The 19,496-nt window shown below is 40.6% G+C and overlaps 3 protein-coding genes and 1 long non-coding RNA gene across 6 annotated transcripts; 1 reads left to right on the forward strand and 3 right to left on the reverse strand.

Annotated features, from left to right (window-relative positions):
• The first annotated feature begins 1,514 nt into the window (after positions 1-1,514).
• fam47e (family with sequence similarity 47 member E) lies at positions 1,515-5,236 on the forward strand. 3 transcript variants are annotated; one of them, XM_079416827.1, is made up of 9 exons: positions 1,523-1,697; positions 1,950-2,062; positions 2,610-2,982; positions 3,670-3,818; positions 4,030-4,195; positions 4,274-4,447; positions 4,541-4,639; positions 4,740-4,817; positions 4,956-5,233. In XM_079416827.1, the coding sequence occupies exons 3-9, from the start codon at positions 2,800-2,802 to the stop codon at positions 5,070-5,072; spliced, it is 966 nt and encodes a 321-aa protein (XP_079272953.1). In that variant the 5' UTR covers positions 1,523-1,697; positions 1,950-2,062; positions 2,610-2,799; the 3' UTR covers positions 5,073-5,233. The 3 variants fall into 3 exon arrangements, with proteins under 3 accessions (XP_079272952.1, XP_079272953.1, XP_079272951.1); XM_079416826.1 differs by lacking the exon at positions 1,950-2,062 and having other exon boundaries at positions 1,515-1,697; positions 3,682-3,818; positions 4,956-5,182; XM_079416825.1 differs by lacking the exon at positions 1,950-2,062 and having other exon boundaries at positions 1,542-1,697; positions 4,956-5,236.
• LOC306869899 lies at positions 2,995-7,331 on the reverse strand. Its single transcript, XR_013784217.1, has 7 exons — positions 7,206-7,331; positions 7,012-7,074; positions 6,491-6,625; positions 6,227-6,303; positions 4,359-5,036; positions 4,019-4,130; positions 2,995-3,567 (listed from the first exon to the last, which is right to left on the reverse strand). It is a non-coding gene; the product is annotated as an uncharacterized lncRNA (long non-coding RNA).
• Positions 7,332-7,377: 46 nt separating this feature from the next.
• On the reverse strand, positions 7,378-9,817 carry LOC306870483 (coiled-coil domain-containing protein 158-like; the record flags this gene model as incomplete). The annotated part of the gene is made up of 5 exons (XM_079417799.1): positions 7,378-7,515; positions 7,619-7,711; positions 7,836-7,981; positions 9,631-9,649; positions 9,725-9,817. The coding sequence occupies 5 exons, from the start codon at positions 9,815-9,817 to the stop codon at positions 7,378-7,380; spliced, it is 489 nt and encodes a 162-aa protein (XP_079273925.1).
• LOC306870484 (uncharacterized protein) lies at positions 8,391-19,434 on the reverse strand (the record flags this gene model as incomplete). The annotated part of the gene is made up of 5 exons (XM_079417800.1): positions 8,391-8,521; positions 17,338-17,476; positions 18,419-18,587; positions 18,879-19,118; positions 19,429-19,434. The coding sequence occupies 4 exons, from the start codon at positions 19,432-19,434 to the stop codon at positions 17,346-17,348; spliced, it is 546 nt and encodes a 181-aa protein (XP_079273926.1). The 3' UTR covers positions 8,391-8,521; positions 17,338-17,345.
• Positions 19,435-19,496: the final 62 nt, after the last annotated feature.

Genomic DNA, 19,496 nt, shown 5'->3' on the forward strand with positions numbered 1-19,496 from the left:
GGAGATGTATGGATTACATGTGGATTATTGTGATGTTTTTATCAGTTTGGAACTCTCATTCTGACGGCACCCATTCAATGCAGAGGATCCATTAGTGAGCAAGTGATGTAATGCTAAATTTCTCCAAATCCAACAAAAGAAAAAAAATCTCATTAGCATTTTGAATGGGCTGAGGGTGAGTAAATTTAGAATTTAAATGGATAGTTCAGCAAAAATGAACATTTAGTCATAATTTACTCACTGACTATCCAAACCTGTATGACTTTCTTTCTTCTGATGAACACAAAAGAAGGCCCAACAACAACATCAAAAGCACTAAAGCACAAAATATCTTATTTTCCACAGAAGAATAAGTCTACATTTAGGAGGATATGAGTAGCTCTAAGTGAAGTTTAACCTCAAAACAGCTACACGTGAGAAGATCCCGTGATCCAGGCAGGTAGAGCACATTAAGAATAAAGACATATCAAAATTCTGCTTAAGGGCTCTGGGCTCCTGCCAGCTCTGATTCATGTTATTCCTTCTTAGAGATGATTCTCCACTCCCTGAACACCTAATGCACTCATTTCCATATTTCAAAATATAAGCTGACTCATTGCCAGAATTTAATGATGATTTCTAACTGCCGTGCTGTACTTTTCCCAAGGATCTAATGTAGAAAAACTTCTGAAGCTGATTAGATGAGAAAGTTTTAATTACTCTAAAAGGGTGTTCTCCAGGGAATGTTTAGATCTCCTCATGCTGAGGACATTACTGTAATGTTTGGAAAAGCCTGACAGTATTTTTCCACAGCTGTTCCATAAACAACACGGAGCATCCTCTGTGCCACCCACCGGTCATTAATCATCCCCTCTTATTAAGTGTGAACTCAGACTGTAACCATGTGCCTAATTAGAATTATTAGCTTATTTTGTCCAGCTCCACTAAGCTGATGGATCATTAATTGTTTTGATGTTATTTGTGAGATTTGAACAACAGAACTCAATGGTGCCAACAGAAGGTTCCTGAGCAAAATCTCACTGTTGTTGTTTCCACATCCTGCTAAGAGTAAATCATTCATGCAAGAAGTAAGTCGAGCAAGCTAATCAATGCAAAACTATTCAAAAATTTCAAAGGCAAAAACATCTCTTTACCCACAAGTTCCACTGCTGTCTCTTCCTGTTCTTTGCACTTAATACAAAAAGGGGCATTGTTTTAGGGATACTGCACAAGACTGCTAATATTAATGATAATAAACAAATCGACACATTTCTGTCAAGTTTTCAGTGCACTCATAGGATGAGCATTCAAAAATACATGTGAAGTAAAAGTAAAAAAATAACAATTTCAGTGAGAACCACAGTAGTGTTTTTAGATTCATATTCAGCAATTCAAAGGTTTAATTCTATAACAAGCGTTCGGTCAAAATAGTGTTTCTATCAGCTGTACTATTATCACAAAGCTCCCTCTCGTGGTTTAAACGCTCCCTTCATCTTCAGTGGAGGCACTAAAAGAACTACAAGTACCAGAGCGTTGTGCTGCCATGGCAACAGAACCAACTCACCAGATTTTACCGTGACTTTCAGACATGGGGATAGTTTAATAGCGTTGTGTTAATCAACACACAGAAAACGAATCGTTTTAAATATAATACACAAGTATTATACGAGCGAAATGTCTTTAAAAAATGGACAGGTGGAAAACATTAAGTTCCCTTGGTAAGTTGACTTTTTTTTTTAATCATTTCCAAAATCAGTTATAACTAATGGGTTACTAAAAATAACTTTTTTAATTAAATTGTACCAACTTTTAACATAAAAAAACAAAACGTTATAAATAATTATACAATAAAAACAGGTTTTCTTGGAAATATACACTTTATAAATATACTAAACTGACTCTCAAGTTTCTCCTGGGCAATGTTTGCCCATCCTGTTAGGTTCAGTCCGGTTTGTTCATTTTCTTGCTAGTGCAAGATCCTCAGGCCATTTAGGATTACATCACTTGCTCCAGAATGGATCCACTGCAGTGAATGGGTGCCATCAGAATGAGAGGCTGATATAAACATCACCATCATCCACAAGTAATCCACACGTCTCCTGTCTAGCAGTTAACATCTTGTGAAGTGAAAAGCTGTGTGCTTGTAATAAACTAATTAATTCCCTAATCACAATATTGCTTTCTCCAGTGAAAACAATTTCTGGTCTGAATCAGGAGAGACATATGCAAATATTAAGCACCATTTACAAGCAAAAACAGTTCAAAATAGTTCTTAACAAATATGTTGGTGGATTGATGTGAGGACAACAGCAGATGGACTTTTTCACTGGAGGAAGAATTATTATGGACTCGTTTTTTTTGGAAGTTAAAAAGTTTTGATTTATTTGTTTATTACAATTACAAACATGCACTTGTGACGTTTTTATCAGCTGTCTGGATTCTCATTCTGACGGCACCCATTCACTGCAGAGGATCCATTAGTGAGCAAGTGAAGCAATGCTAAACTTCTCCAAATCCAAATTAAAATTTTCAGCCAGTTTTCTTTTTTAGCGTGAACAATTTCCTCAAGTGAAAGAGTTCATCTGTTACTGCATAAAAGGAATGACAACAACTCTTGTCTTTGTCTTCAGGTTTAAGGAACGGCTAAAAACAAAATATCTCAGGGATCTAAGGCAAAAGCAACAGCTATCTGGGTCATTAGATAGTCGCAAATGGCGCTTTTTGTCCCCAGGCCTGGATGATTTTAGAGATGGTTACCCAACAGTCCATAAAGAGCTCTTCACCCAGTGTAAGAGTGGACCCTCCCCTGCAGTCTTTGGGATGCCAAATCACGCTTGTTCAGTGAAGTTCCCACAGAAGAGGCTGAGTAAAAATCAAGTGTGTTACTCAAAGCAGAATCCCCAGAGTCAAGCTCAGCGTGAGTTCATTGACGCTGTTGAGTACAAACTCAAACAACACCCCCTGGCCCTCTATCCTCATCTGGAGAGCAGTATGATACCAGAGGTAGCCATGTTTAATTGTAGTCATTATGATTTAATAATTTTCTGCACATAAATACACTTCAACTCATGTTAAAGTTGCTGTTAGTCATTTTTTTAAATACCACTTATAAAATCCTATTAGCTGACAAATATCACTGAAGCAGGCCACATTTTGAGAAACACATTTCTGACAGCCAAAACAGATAAATGAATCAGAATATGGGCTGCACATATTTAGCCAATCAGAATCTATAATCTTTTTGAATATTTAAAACAAATTATGAACATTTATTATTGGTGTTATTTTACCCTCATATTAAATCACAAAAACGTTGAGTGTTGCAATGGGTTTTCTAATACAGTTGTTTAGTGACAGTAAATTTGACAACTTTTTCTCTTCTGACCGGTGTAATTAATTTCTACATATATTTTTCTCTCTTGGAAAGTCATGGAAATTAAACAATGGCTTTCTCCTGCCCCTTTATGTATTTTTTTTGAGCAACCACTGGAAGCTGGGGGAGTGTTTGTGAAACTGGTTTAGAAACAGTCCTCGTTTTGCGATTCCATTTGGTACTGCTAATGGTGTAGAAGCCTCTAACAGCAGCAGCTTTAAATATGAGAGGAGACAAAGCAAAGAATAGTACATGTAATATTAATTGCAATGTACAGTATAGTAAATGCATCCAAACGTATTCAACTTCTTCAATAGCTATTTGATCAGGTGTTGTCAGTTCTGGATCCTGATATGTGCATGAAGGCAGAATTGTCCATGACCTCTCCAATGGAGCAACTAGAGGAAAGCAGTGCACAATGTGAAATCTCAGCTCCGGAGACTATAAAACTGCCCATCACCATCAAGTGATTTTCCTTCCTTCTTTTGAGCACATGTTTCTGATTTTGGTTCTGATCCCATTCCAAAATGATGAGACAGGCCTCAATTTTAGGTTAAAAACAGTATTCCTATGTAATGTCAAATTTAATTTGGTAGGTAACCAGATATTACACAAGTACACATTATACAGTATATATTGTAATACCATTACTGATACCCTACTTACGTTTCCCAAAGACCACAAAAGGAGGTCAGACCAAGAAATCCTTATGAATGGCAGAAACTCAAAGAAACTTTGGGTGTCGAAGAGGAGACGGCGAGTGTTAAACACCTACACTCTGTAGTGCAAGAAGATGAAAAGCAGATGATTATCAAGCTCTTTTGTGAATGGATTACTTCACTGGTAATATTTCTTTATGTACACATTAAAGTATACAGATCAAATATGAAGCCTAAAAGGTTATTTAACCCGTTATCTCAGGGTGGAGAGACCAGTGATCTGACAGAGTCAACCATTTTGGATCTGTTTAAGAGTGACTATGAAAAGAAACCCTCCTTGGCCTTACCTATTAAGAAGACTCATCCTAATCAAACTCCAGCAAAACTCTCCAGCTCTGTAGAGGGACATCATAAAGACGCTAAAGAGTTAAATCAGGTTGTGGAAAATGTTTTGGCCCTTAATGTTTAAATTTTGTGTTGTTTACCCAAAATTGTGGATCAATAAGTCGTGTCTATGTTTGTATGGCAGGTCTATAAACCCAAGAGACCCCAGGCTGCCAATGATCCTCTAAGAGCCCCAGCAGATATCACAGGAAGCCTGGACTTTGAGGAACAGCTGAGTGAGAAGGTGACTTTATAGCGTCTTTTAGTTATAAAAGGAGCAAATAATGTGACAGCTGATGATGAGATAAACCAGCGAGTTCTATTCATATTTTACTGTCATCTAGGATGAAGAGCTGAAGCAGATTCATGGCATTCAGGCATTCAGAGAGTTCATTATCAACAAGGGAGTGAGAATGCCGAGGGTAATGCTGTTCACATTCAAATTAATTCATAGCTGGATATTTTATGAGATTACATTTCAATAATGTTTCTTGTAATTAAACATATTATTGTTAATTATATAATAAGACATAATCATTTTATTTGTGTCCCATGTGTAGTTTCTCAGCACGATCTTCTCTGAGGATGAACAGAAGAACAGGATCAGAGGCTCAAACACCGCAGGCTCCACTTCATCTCATCTAAAGGGAGAGCTGCCCATTAATCTCTTTAAATAATATTCCCTTATGTTGTTTTATTGAACATCACTTCACACATTCATGGATCAGCTGCTGAGTGCAGTTCCCCAGACTACAGTTTTTTGAGATTAAAGTAACATTTCACCCCCAAGCCAGATTTCTGTATTGTTATTTTACGATAAATAAATAAGAATGTAACTAGGACATATTTGGCATGGTTCTCTCTTCCTCTAGTTTTCTTCATTCATTCAGAAAATGTTCAGTGAAAAACAAACACTGTGTTCTCAGCATCCTGGTGGGAATTACAAGGGCTTTCTAAGGATTTTTAGGTAGACAGCCTGAAGTCGGCTCTCATGAATTCTGCCATGCTAATGAGCTGCACTTGACTGAGTTCTACATGGTCTTCTAGTGCTTTCAGGAAGAGAAATTTCATTTAAAAAAATTCATACTTCATTAAAAACTAAATATTTTGTATATATACTGTACCACTATAACATCTACAGACCCTGCTGTTACTACGCCCCACCTTCCTTAGCTACAGCCGCTAACTGTGAACAGCATCAGCAGGAAAATATGCTTGTAAAACAGTACAAATTGACTGGATATTATTCTAACATGGGCTGAAATTAATGTTTTTTTTTGTGTTTGATATGTCCCGCCCTGTCTTCCTGTTTCAGTGTAAATTAAGTCAACAAAACAAACTGAATAATGCTGCATGTTTCAAGGCATTTCAGTGGGCCTTTAAAAAAAGATGTCAACAAAAGACTGGGAATAGCAAAGGTTCAATGTTTAGCAGGTGAGTTATACTTCAAAGCGGTGCATGCTGGTTAGAGATGTCACTGTGTCATTAAGTATGGCCTCACTTTATTGGTATTTTAATATTGTTGGCATTTTATGAACTATTTTTGGTATACTGGGGCTGTATAAAGCAATGCATAAAAATTTTTAGTTTCTACATTTCAAATTCAAATGTCTGTTTAGCTGACAAATATTACATCTAATCCACTTTATTTGCAATAAAGAAAGCAAACAGTGAGAGCATCACTATATGTCTGTTTTGACAACTCCATTTTCAACTCCTCAGAATTCAAATGTCAAATTTCATCAATCAGTAAGACCAGCTTCAGTGACGCCTACTGAGACTAAAATAAACAAAAACAGACCATTATCCTTCAGCTGAAGATAGATTCTACCTTCAGTAGCTTCTACGGCCTGTCCATCTTGATTTTCTGAGATGCCTGTCCTGTGAGCTCATCTTGATTGTTGGCAGCTGATAAAAGACCAATAAAACTCCAGCTTTATAACCAATTAATCACTGACTGTGATTTACAACATACAATAAACAAATGAAATCACTGGCTTATTGGCATTGTTAAATAAATCATCCAGGAGGCACCATTTATCTGTTTGAATTTCATAAACGGCTCTAATTGTGTTTGATGTGAAGTGAAGCTCACATATCTGATTAGCGTTGACAGGGCGCTCCATCTTCAGCCAACAGTTTCTGTCAGCGGGCAGATCGGAAGTGAGGAGAAGATGCACAGGAGACCTGCGTCCTGTCACAAGGTTTACTGCTATACAAGGTTTATCTGCTAAACAAGAGACATTTTTTATATTTAGGCATTTATCCAAATGAAAAGGGATCAGTTAATCATTTTTTCATCATTGATCAGTGATTGATCAGTGTAGCAGCACAGACTCACTATCATCTGATAAAGGGCTGTTGTTATCGTGCTTATTAGGTTCAGCCGTTCTGAAAGTTCCTGGCTCACTGCATCAAAGCACACATGCAACACAAGCAGCACATGCATTAAATGTGTCTCAGAGCACTAACTCTCGACTCAACAAGCACTGCCGAGAAGCACTTAAATGTTACAAAATGGTTTCACTGAGGCAAAGCAGCTTCTTGAACATCAAGCATCTGTGCATGTGTGGTTAGATGTCATGAAACTAATGCAAATGCACTTTTTCCTCTTACCTGTAACTGGTTATTCTCCCAATTGACCTTGTGGTACTTTCGGCACCTCTAGTTCCTGTAGGTCTGCAAAAAGAAAATGTTAAATAACACTTTAGTGCCTTACAAAACTCTGCTTAGACTCATCCATTCCTTGATGATGTAGCCTTCCCTAAGGTGATTTCCTCTCTAATGGCTTTTGTGAATGAGACACTCACTGTCTAGGTTTGTGGTCTTCCTTAGGTCTCCTCCTGAAGCTCAAGGTAGTGCGTGGTCTTTGCTCTTCAGCAATCCTACCACGCAGCTCTCTTAAACTCTCCAGCTCCACAATGGGGTCAGAGACTCTCATCTGGAAAGATTCCAGAGGGAAATCCGTTCCAGCACATCCTGTCAGTTCAGATATTTAAGTGTGTGGGTGGTTGGAAGGGCTTTTTTTAGGCCATTAATGTTATGCTGAGCAAGGTGAAGATGAGTATGGCTGCTGACTGGAGATCTGGGGATGTTACACAAGTTCTGGCTTTGCAATTCCTAACCAAAAAAACACATGGGGAGATAGCATAAGAGAATAATAAAGTCTGACCAGAAGATGATATAAAAGAATTACTACTACAGTAAATATGTAAATTTTTACCTTAATATCTAATGCATACTGCAGTTTCAGTCTCGTAAGCTCCTGCTCCTGCTTCTGAATAAATTCTTGGCATTCAGAAAAACTGTCAGACATCTGTACATAATATATTTTAATGTTATGGTTTACAATGTCGGTGATATAGAACATCTGTTCCATCATCTGTTCAGTACTGCTGTATTGAAATAAACATCTGTTTAACACGAAGACCATCAGACACCTTGTATAGAGCTGCTTCCAGTCTCTCAGCTTTGCCTTTGAGCTCTCGCTCTTGTGAGCACAGAGCCTCCACTTCAGACTCCAGTCTTCTCCTGCTCTCCCTCTCTGACAGCAGCTCATAACCAGTAATGCCTGACGGTTCTTCTCCTATAAGACACAAACACACTTATTTGCAAAATATATGCAAAAACAAACATAAACAGAAGAAAGTAGCTCATTGGACTATGCCAAAGAACTCTGGGCATGTTTAGGGAGGTTGATATTTGTTCTTGCACTGTTAAAGCTTATGTCTGGAAAACACATCTGTTATAAATGTTATTCTAAATGTTCTACTGTTCTTTTCATTTAGAATAACTAACTCTCAATGAATTGTGAAACTCCTTAATACAAGAACACTGTAATATGTTATCCATTTAATCCTGCAAATCAACACATAGCACATAATAAATTTATCTACAAAATGTTAATAATTAAAAAAAAAATGTGAGTGAGAACAACATACAATGCTTATCCTGTTTAAAAGTTGACATCCACCGGCTCTAAATGCATCATGTTTCCTTCTTGAACTTCAGTAAATGTTTGCAACTTTTGCAATGGTTGTGTAGAAGTTAATCAGTTGTCCTCAGTTTGAAAAGATGGATCTCAAAACCACAGTCACTGTTGAACAGTTCAAAGATGCAGAATATGCTGGAAAACCAAAGAATATGCAGGACCTGAAGTATTTTTCTGAAAAACAGCAGGCCGTTTAAAAACAAATAACTCATATACAACTATCACAAAACAAAATTGTGTCTGATTCAGTTATTATTTTGTCTTAGGGACTATATATATCTGTTGTGTGAACTAGCTTACTCAGGTCAGTATTACATCTAAGAACATTTTTTTTTAATCTGTAACTTTTTGCAGATTCTGCTATGTGCATATAAACTTATGACCACTGTACAAGTATAGTAATTAAAACAGTGATTGGCCTGGAAACGGTCTCTCTCAGATGATTTCAAAATCAAAAATCATTTCTAACAAGTATACCAGATCAAGTTACACCTACATTCAGGCCATGTTTCCCACTGTCTTTCTGATAATCCTCACCAATAAATATTGCATGCATTTTGGTGATGGCAGAAGGGAATCCCTGACAGTGCTTTGTAAAAATATAAAAGTGCTTGACGGTCAATAAAATGATAAATGATGTTTTTTTTTTATCTGAACATTATCATATCAGATGTGTTTCCAAACTGTCTGTAATCTAATCTCCAAATTTGAATAGCATCTTGAACAGTCTGGGTCTGGACACCACATTTTTAACATTGAAAACAGTGGTGGACAGTATTTTTCATCACTGTACTTTTTGCAAGTATCTGTACTTGATCAGAGAATTTTTATTTTAGGAAACTTTTATACTTACTTCACTACATTCCAAAAGCATAACATTGTATTTTCACTCCACATTTCATAAAAACATATCATTCCTCACCACCTCCTCAGATTTGTTTCTTTTCAATGAGCTGGTTGAATTCACCAGTTACACTGAACGATCCATTTGCAAATTGTACAGTAATTTTTATAATACTAAAACCATTTCATTTATATAATAAAATTTTTTTGCACACTTGAATCATCAGTAATTTTCAGAATTTTTTAAAGTTTAATATTTTAATGATGTATAAAAAGTTATGGTAACAAAGAATAGCTGGTTAGAATAAATAATAAATATGCAGTACCTCTGGATTTTCACTCGTGTAAAACAAAATATAAAAGTGTACCGGTAATATTTTAGGGTATCTCAAATACTTGACTTGTGTATTTCATCCACCACTAACAGACACATAGACACACTCATTTGTAACAATGTGGTATTCTAAGAAACAGAAAGGTGTTGATGCACCCCACCATCTTGAGCTTCTCTATGTTCTCCTCCAGCAGCTGAATTCGGCTTTGCAGGAAATCAGTCTGCTCTCTTTTAGCAGTGATCTGTTTCTGCATTCCCAGAGCAATCTTAAGTCAGTTCAAGTTCTCCAGTCAGTTCAACCGTGGTAAGTACCACGAATAAAACTCTCTGAAAAATAATTATTCACTGTCCTGTCCAGGGGCGGACTGGGACAAAATTTCAGGCTGGGAAATCTCACACTCATCCAGGCCATCTCATACATCCACAACAAATTTTGAAAAAAGTTTAAATCCCTAATCTGGGGCCGCGCAAAAATAATTAAATGTTATCTCTTGAACTTCCATTTTCCTTTTTAGTCTCTTCATTTTCCCTGACATCTCTCTGTCCCTCATGTGGTTACTTTTTTCTTGTACCTGTCACTTTTTCATAAACACATCTCCACCTTGTTGCAAAACAACCACCTCATTGTAATTTGTTTGCACATAGTATACATAGTATTGTTTTATCTTGCCTAAATGTCAAAATTAGTACATTAATAGCTACATCTTGAATATATCTTTACAGAAAAATCTTAACACTGAACATGTTTTTGCATTATTATGGGTCATGTTTTGTCCTAAGTAAAATTAACCATGGTGTTATTAGGCCTATGGTAAAAGTATATTTACCATGTTTTTTTGGCGGATTGATTACCATTTGTTTAACCAAAGTTTTACTACAAATACCATGGTGAAACAGTGTAGCAAGCCCATTGTTAATTTGTGGTTAAACTCTTAAAAATAAAGCTGCTTAAAATGTTCTTCATAGTGACGTCATAGAAGAACCATTTTTGGTTCCACAAAGAACCATTCAGTCAAAGGTGCTTTAAAAAACTCTCTTGTTCTTACCTTTTTATAATCTGAAGAACCTTCTTTAGCCACAAAGAACCTTCTGTGAAACAGAAAGGTTCTTCAGATGCTAAAGGTTCTTTATGGAAGCATGTAGACAAAAAGGGTTCTTCTGGCATCGTGAATGAAGCATCTTTATTTTTAAGAGTGTAATTTAACTATAGCAACCAAGGTTTTTGGTTTTATTTTTAGTAAAACCAGGCTAATTTTCGTAAGGGTTGTGTTGTTGTCTGCCTTCCATCTAAACCTGTTATAAAACGATGTGAATATTTGTCTGCTATTCCTACTCTTTACAATAGTAATTACGTCCTTATTGACTGTTACTGCTAACATTTGCTAGCAGTTTAATGTTTAACTAAGTAAACAAAGACTAAACTACAATAGTCTGTTTACAGATGTGACTGACCTGAACAGGACAGTTTAGCCTCTCTGTGTCACAAGGATGAGTCGAGAATCCAAGAGCGAGTGCAAATGGTTTATTTAGTAACAACCAGGAACAGACAATCCGTTGTAGAATCGTGAAGAGTATCCAACTCTGTGCGGGTAAATCCCAGGTGAGTGCAGAATAGTCCAGTGCAGGTGGATCGTGAAGCAGGAACCCGGAGGGCTGACAAGAAACGAGACAACATTAACGAACCGACAACACACACTAAACACGCCAGCCTGATATAGGCAGCGCAACGAGCTGCAGCTGGTGCGCTCTGATTAACCAGCCAGCTGTAGCTACTAAGTGATACGTACATACACACGAAGCAAGATGAACACACAGACCCATGAACCGTGACAGTACCCCATTCCCCTAGGAGCACCCCCTGGCGCTCCCAGGAGAACCTACCTGGCGATTGAATTCGTCAATGAGAGAGTGATCCAGTATGTCTCTAGCAGGAACCCAACTTCTCTCCTCAGGACCGTAACCTTCCCAGTCCACCAAGTACTGAAAACCTCGTCCCCTCCGCCTTGAGTCCAGAATACGTTTTACCGAATAAGCTGGTTCCCCATCTACGAGACGCGGCGGGGGAGGAACCGGGACAGGCGGGTTAATGGTAGAATGAAAAACGGGTTTTAATTTGGATACATGAAACACCGGATGAATTCTCCTGTACGCCGGAGGAAGTTTGAGGCGGACTGCCACCGGACTAATAATCTTAGTGACAGTAAAGGGGCCAATAAATTTGGGAGCAAGCTTATTACTGACGGATCGGAGAGGAATATTTTTAGAAGAAAGCCACACTTTTTGACCCACGACGTAAACGGGAGGTTTCGACCGGTGGCGATCGGCCTGCACCTTGGTGCGCGTCCCCACCCGGAGGAGGGTCTGTCTGGCCCTGCTCCAGGTGTGGCGGCACCTCTGGACAAAGGCGTGGGCAGAGGGAACCGCGACTTCGGACTCCATACTCGGAAAAAGAGGTGGCTGGTACCCTAAACTACACTCAAACGGAGATAGGCCCGTAGCAGAAACTGGTAACGAGTTATGTGCATACTCAACCCATGAGAGTTGCTGGTTCCAAGAGGAGGGATTCTGAGAAGCCAAACATCGCAACATTCGTTCTAAATCCTGGTTGGCCAGGTCTGACCGTTACTCTGAGGATGAAAACCAGAAGAAAGACTAACAGTCGCCCCCAACAATTTACAAAACTCTCTCCAAAATTTGGAAACAAACTGAGGCCCCCTGTCAGAAACCACATCCATCGGGAGGCCATGTATGCGAAAAACGTGGTCAATGACAGCAACCGCTGTTTCTCTGGCAGAGGGTAATTTGGGCAGAGGAATGAAATGGGTTGCCTTCGAGAACCGGTCCACCACGGTCAAAACCACCGTGTTACCTTGAGAGGGGGGGAGGCCCGAAACAAAATCTAGCGAAATGTGGGACCAGGGTCTCGAAGGAACTAACAACGGCTGAAGGAGTCCAGCAGGGGGTCGATTGGAAGACTTAGAAACAGCACAGACTGAGCAAGCCAAAACAAAAAGGCGAATGTCACGAGCCATACCTGGCCACCAGAACCGTTGTTTAACGAGAAACATGGTACGATTAACTCCAGGATGACAGGCTACCTTGGAACAATGACCCCATCGGATAACTTCGGACCTTAATCTCTCTGGCACAAACAAACGACCCGGTGGGCATCCGGGCGGGGGCGTTACCCCTTGAGAGGCCGTGCGGACCTTCGACTCGATTTCCCAGGTGACCGCAGAAATAAAAACCCTCTGCGGTACAATGGGCTCAGAAAAAGACGGGCGCTCTGAATGATCAAAAATACGGGATAACGCATCTGGCTTGATGTTCTTAGATCCAGGACGGTAAGAAATAGAAAAATCAAATCGACCGAAAAAAAGAGCCCACCGGGCCTGCCTAGAACTTAACCTTTTGGCCGACTTGATGTATTCAAGATTCTTGTGGTCGGTCCAAACGACAAAAGGAACCCCCGAACCTTCCAACCAATGACGCCATTCTTCCAAGGCCAGCTTGACTGCCAGCAACTCTCTGTTACCAATGTCATAATTACTCTCGGCGGAAGACAAACGATGAGAAAAATACGCGCAAGGATGCACCTTGCCGTCTGCGAGGGAGCGCTGGGATAGAACCGCACCAACCCCCACCTCTGACGCGTCAACCTCCACCACAAACTGCCGGGACGGATCAGGGGCAACAAGGATGGGGGCTGAAACGAAGCAGCTTCTGAGTTTAGAGAATGCAGCTTCTGCTGCACTGGTCCACCTGAAGGCAGTCTTGGTAGAGGTTAAGGCAGTCAAAGGGGCGGCTAGCTGGCTGAAATTGCGAATGAAACGCCGATAGAAATTGGCAAAGCCCAGAAACCTCTGCAGGGCCTTGCGGGAATCTGGGGTTGGCCAATTTACCACAGCCTGAACCTTGTCGGAATCCATGCGCACCCCCTCAGCCGAGACGATGTATCCCAAAAAGGGAACAGACTGTGCATGAAAAACGCATTTCTCCGCCTTGACAAAAAGCCCATTCTCTAACAGCCTCTGAAGCACTCGCCTGACGTGCTGAACATGTTCCTGGAGAGAATGAGAAAATATCAGTATGTCATCCAGGTAGACATAAATGAACTGATCTACCATATCTCTCAGCACATCGTTGACGAGTGCTTGAAAAACCGCGGGGGCGTTAGACAGGCCGAAAGGAAGAACCCGATATTCGAAGTACCCCCTGGGGGTATTAAAAGCAGTTTTCCATTCATCCCCCTCTCTTATGCGAACCAAATGATAAGCGTTGCGGAGATCCAATTTCGTAAAAAATGACGCCCCCTGCAGACGCTCGAAAGCCGACGACATCAACGGCAAAGGATAAGTATTCTTAACCGTGATGTCGTTCAACCCCCGATAGTCAATACAGGGACGGAGAGAACCGTCCTTCTTTTTCACGAAAAAGAAACCCGCACCAGCTGGAGAAGAAGAGGGACGGATGATCTTGGCTGCTAGAGAATCAGAAATATATTTCTCCATAGCCTCCCTTTCCGGAGTGGAAAGCGAATATAACTTGCCCTTAGGCGGAGACGTCCCTGGTAATAAATCTATAGCACAGTCATAGGGACGATGCGGAGGTAGAGAAGCGGCCCGAGACTTACTAAACACTCCCTTCAGGTCGAGGTACTCACATGGCACGTTAGACAGGTCCGTATGTTCATCCTGAAACACAGAACCAGACACAGGAGAACATGCAGACAACAAACAGGAAGAATGACAATAATCACTCCAAGCGAGAATAGCATCTTTGCCCCAGTTTATGTGGGGATTATGGAGCTTGAGCCAGGGGTGTCCCAGGACCACAGGAGCAGCGGGAGTGTCAGTCAGGAGAAAGTCAATTTTCTCTGAGTGTTGTCCAGAGGTAATGAGTCTTAAAGGGGCAGTAGCATGTGTGACTGAAGGTAAGGATTGGCCATTAAGCGCTACCACAGAGATAGGTTGAGAGAGCGCCATCACAGGTATCTTGAGGCTGTGGGCGAGACCAATGTCTAAAAAGTTACCCTCTGCTCCCGAGTCCACTAAAGCCTCACAATCATGAGTCCAAGACTGCATCTTCAGCTTTACCGGAAGATGAGTGGCTGAAAAAGAGGATTTGTTAAATGAAATTCCACCCGTCAGTAACCTCTTACCTACTGGCGGGCACTGGCTTTTACTGGACATTGTAGGGCGATGTGACCAGCAGCACCACAATATAAACACAGACCCCTTTCCCTGCGTCTCTGCCTCTCCTGCGGTGACAGACGAGATCTGCCCATCTGCATGGGCTCTGGATCTAGAGGAGAAAATACAGACTCATCAGGGAGTGATGAAAAGTGCCCGTGTGGAAAGACCGAAGGTCCCCGGAATGTCTGCTGGCCCCGCCTCCGCAACCTGGTATCCACCCGAATGGCCAGATCAATGATTTTATCCACGCCGGTGGGTAAATCCGATGCATATATCTCGTCCTTCACGGCATCAGAAAGCCCAAATAAGAACATGTCCCATTGAGCTTCCGAATTCCAGCCACTCTCCGCAGCCAACGTGCGAAATTCAATGGAGTAATCGGTTACGGTGCGTTCCCCTTGACGTAACTCCGCGAGCAGTCGCGCTGCTTCTCTGCCCGAGGCAGCGCGATCAAACACCTTCTTAAGCTCCTGAGAAAATGCCTGGAAAGAACAACAGCACGGAAGCTTCTGCTCCCACACGGTAGTTCCCCAACTAGCTGCCCGTCCTGAGAGCAGCGTGATAACAAAAGCCACCTTAGATTCCTCAGTGGGAAATGATGAAGGTTGGAGGGAAATATAGAGCGAGCATTTAGCCAGGAAAGGACGACATAACTGGGGCTCCCCGGAATAAAAGGCTGGAGATGGTAGACGAGGTTCGGCTGAACGGACAGGCTGATCCACAAGAACAGGAGGGTTAGACGGGAGCGGTTGCTGAACCGAAGCGGTTTCCACCTTCAAACGCTGAAACTGAGTAGTTAACTCAGAAACCTGGGTAACCAGGACCTGGACCGCACGCCCCGTGGCGATCATTTGCTCTTCCTGGCGCTCCATGCGGGTGTTGTTGCTAGCCAGAAAGTCTCTTAGTTCCGCCGCACTCGCTGGATCCATAATTGGTCGGTTCGTTCTGTCACAAGGATGAGTCGAGAATCCAAGAGCGAGTGCAAATGGTTTATTTAGTAACAACCAGGAACAGACAATCCGTTGTAGAATCGTGAAGAGTATCCAACTCTGTGCGGGTAAATCCCAGGTGAGTGCAGAATAGTCCAGTGCAGGTGGATCGTGAAGCAGGAACCCGGAGGGCTGACAAGAAACGAGACAACATTAACGAACCGACAACACACACTAAACACGCCAGCCTGATATAGGCAGCGCAACGAGCTGCAGCTGGTGCGCTCTGATTAACCAGCCAGCTGTAGCTACTAAGTGATACGTACATACACACGAAGCAAGATGAACACACAGACCCATGAACCGTGACACTCTGCTCCACCTGGGCACTTCCACTCCATTCTCGAGTCTCTGACACGCGGATGCGAGGAGCGTGCGCGAGGCGTATTGCGTTGGTAGTCAAGACTAACCGACTCATGGTTTATTAGAGTTTTATTATTGAATGGCGAATTCGGAAATAATCACTTTAGTACATTTACATTACATTTACATTTATCCATTTAGCTGACGCTTTTATCCAAAGCGACTTACAATTGCTATATATGTCAGAGGTCGCACGCCTCTGGAGCAACTAGGGGTTAAGTGGCTTGCTCAGGGACACATTGGTGTCTCACAGTGGATTCGAACCCGGGTCTCTCACACCAGTATCCACTGCGCCATCACCACCCCGGTACATTCGGCAGGCAACAAAAACAACAACAATATAATAAATAAATGTAGGGCAGCTGGCCAAATAGGCCCTGGTCCTGTCTGTGAAATGCTTGAGATTCAAACTGAATGAACTCAGGTTGTTATTTTAGCTGCATCACGTTCTCAAGACAATAACTTGAATTATACTGTTAATACATTGTCTTCTTTTCAAAAAAACACTTTGTCCAGTGAACCAATGAACTGAAACTTACGTCATATGAGACCATTTTCCCATTCAGTCCCTCTCACAATTGAATAGGACAAAATGAAACAATGGAGGGTTACAGAGGTCAGACCTAAGAAATCATAGCTACATTATGTAACGGCCCACAACCACAGCACACAGCGAGAACAAGTGTTCTTTAACAATGTCTCAATACACTGATGACAAACAGCTGAGAACATTGTCTAAATGTTCAAATGCTATACTTTATACAGATTAGGTGATGGAAAAGTACATGGTGGAATAACAGCGGGAGGGCATGGACAAGATCTATAATCTCAGTATGCCGTCTTCCTGCCATTATCCAGAACGCAGAACAACAAAACGATGGCCACACACTGGCTCTCTGTAAAGAATGTAAATGAATCCAGTAACGTAAGGTGTGGTCTTCCGCCCTTTATTTTATATACACTTGGCCTAGTTCTGGTTTTTCCTGAGGTAACACTGTAGACGGTATAAAAACATCCTTATTTTAAATGTCAGCAGTGCTATGAATGGGTACAGATGCCTATATTTGTATTTGAGCGTAATTAGGACTTTCCTGAAATATTTTCTCAAAGCTTTGATCTCAGGGGCCAGTCCTGTGAGGTTATTGAGTGCGAATCTGAGTGCTCAGCTAAAAGAACTGATCGTTTTTCATTTAAAACGAGGAATTTCTGTGTGTGTTTGTACAGTACCATGACCATCAGCTCCCTCCAGTGTTCTCAAGGAACTGTTGGCCTGGTCCAGTCTTCAGCTGGGTCTTGAGTTTCAGGTTCTCTCGTTCCAGCTCACAGGCCTTATCGCTGAGCAGCTCTTTCAAAGCTTTCTGTCCCTCTGATGAGTTTTTGGGGGACAAAGTGAAAAAATGTCAGGGTGATACTACTGACAAGAAAAAAAAAACTCATTAAAAGAATGAAATGATTGAAAAGAAAACATTATTAAGCATTTTGGGATAATTACTTTATTGTTACTTCTTAGAAAATTACTTCTTCAAAAGGGTTTGGGGTTGGTAAGATCATTTTTTTATGTATTTGAAAGAAGTCTCTTCTGCTCACCAAGGCTGCATCATTTTTTGACTGTTTAAAAAAACAGTAATATTGCAAAATATTATTACATTTTAAAATAACCTTTTACTACTTCAATATATTTTAAAACATAATTTATTCAGTGATAGAAAAGCAAAATTTTCAGCAGCCATTACTCCAGTCTTCAGTGTCACATGATCCATCAAAAATCATTCTAATATGCTGTTGATTTGTTGCTCAAGCCAATTTCTTTTTATGAATGTTGAAACTGCTTAATATTTTTGTGGAAAATGAGATAGGTTCAAAATAATATAATTTATTTTAAATTGAAATATCAGATGATTTGAGCTTTTTTTAAGGCAAGGTTAGTAAAAGTAAAGCCACTAACCTAAAATGTTTAGGAATTGATAATTGATGAGATTTGATAGAAAATAAAAAGTTTACCTTAAATATTACTGCAAAGACATGTAAAAAAAAAAAATTTACTCTCTCACATGTATTCAAGATATAAGGAATACGTTATTCTTTTTATTTGAAAATAATATTCTAATATACTATGTATATATCACTGAGCCAGATGACATTTGCTTTGAGTTTTTGTTTCTTCCAAATGATGTATACAATAAAAATCCAATAAAAGTAGTTCAAGTTTTTAGGGACACTACTTGTTCAACACACACTTTAAAGTCAGTTCATATCAGGTCTGTGGTTTGAGATGCGGTTTGGGATTTAGATGAATCTGTGTTTGTACCTTTTAGCTGGGTAAGCTGCATACACCGCACGCCCAGCTCAGCGGTCATCTGCTGTTTTTCTGAAGTAAGCTGATCAACATTGCAGATCTTTTCTGACAGCTCAGCGTGCTGACAGGCCTTCTCTCTTTCCATTATGCTGAGTCTGAGCTCTGCTTGTCTCAATGCAGCCTGTTAAACCAACCAGTATACAGTACGGATGACATGCAAGAAACACTTATGAGAAGAAGTGCAATATAAAACACTCAGCTTGGATCAAAGGAAATATTTGTGTAATATATCTTCATAGCTCTTCCTGTTCCAGCCATTGAGCACCAACAATGTCCATGAAAGGGGTTATTTAATCTATAATCGGTTTAACATTTAAACAGAAACTACCTAATAGCTGGTATCCTATATTGTGAATTAGTTGTCACAGGAATAGTCTTACTCAAAGATTCTTCCCTAAATTTCCCCATGCACCTTCAGTTGCTGATTGTCCCCTCTGAGCTGCTCGAACTGCTTAGTCAAATACTGTTGCATGCCCACAGTGCAGCTGTGATTTGGGATAATATGCAGGACATTTTCCAGTTCTGCGCTCATCAGCCAGTCATCTGCCTCTGCCGTCATGACCTTCAGCAGACCTTGAACCTCTTCCAGCTGGACATGGACCTGCTGCACTTCATGCTGCTTCAACAATGCCTGCAGATGACTTGTCTCCCACTGAAATACACATAACAAAAACTGAAATGAAATCACTGGATAGCCCCAAAAAAAACTGAAATGAAATCACTGGATAGCCCAAAAAACTGCCAATATTCTATGAAGAACCAGTTGTTCTCAAACGGTGGATCACAGTCTGTTATGATTGGGTTTACAGATATATAGAAAGAGGCAGTTAAAGCAATTAAAGGAATATTTCACCCAAAAATGAAAATTTGCTGAAACTTCTCTCAACCTTAGGTCATCCATGATATAGATGTAACAGCACGGCCAGGCTCTCATCCCACTCAACCCCCACGATCAGCCTCACCTGCATTCTTAATCACTCACACCTGCACCTCGTCACCACCATCATCAAGGACACTTTAAAATCACTCA

Source organism: Barbus barbus (genome assembly GCF_936440315.1).
Source record: "Barbus barbus genome assembly, chromosome: 5".
Taxonomy (NCBI): domain Eukaryota; kingdom Metazoa; phylum Chordata; class Actinopteri; order Cypriniformes; family Cyprinidae; genus Barbus; species Barbus barbus.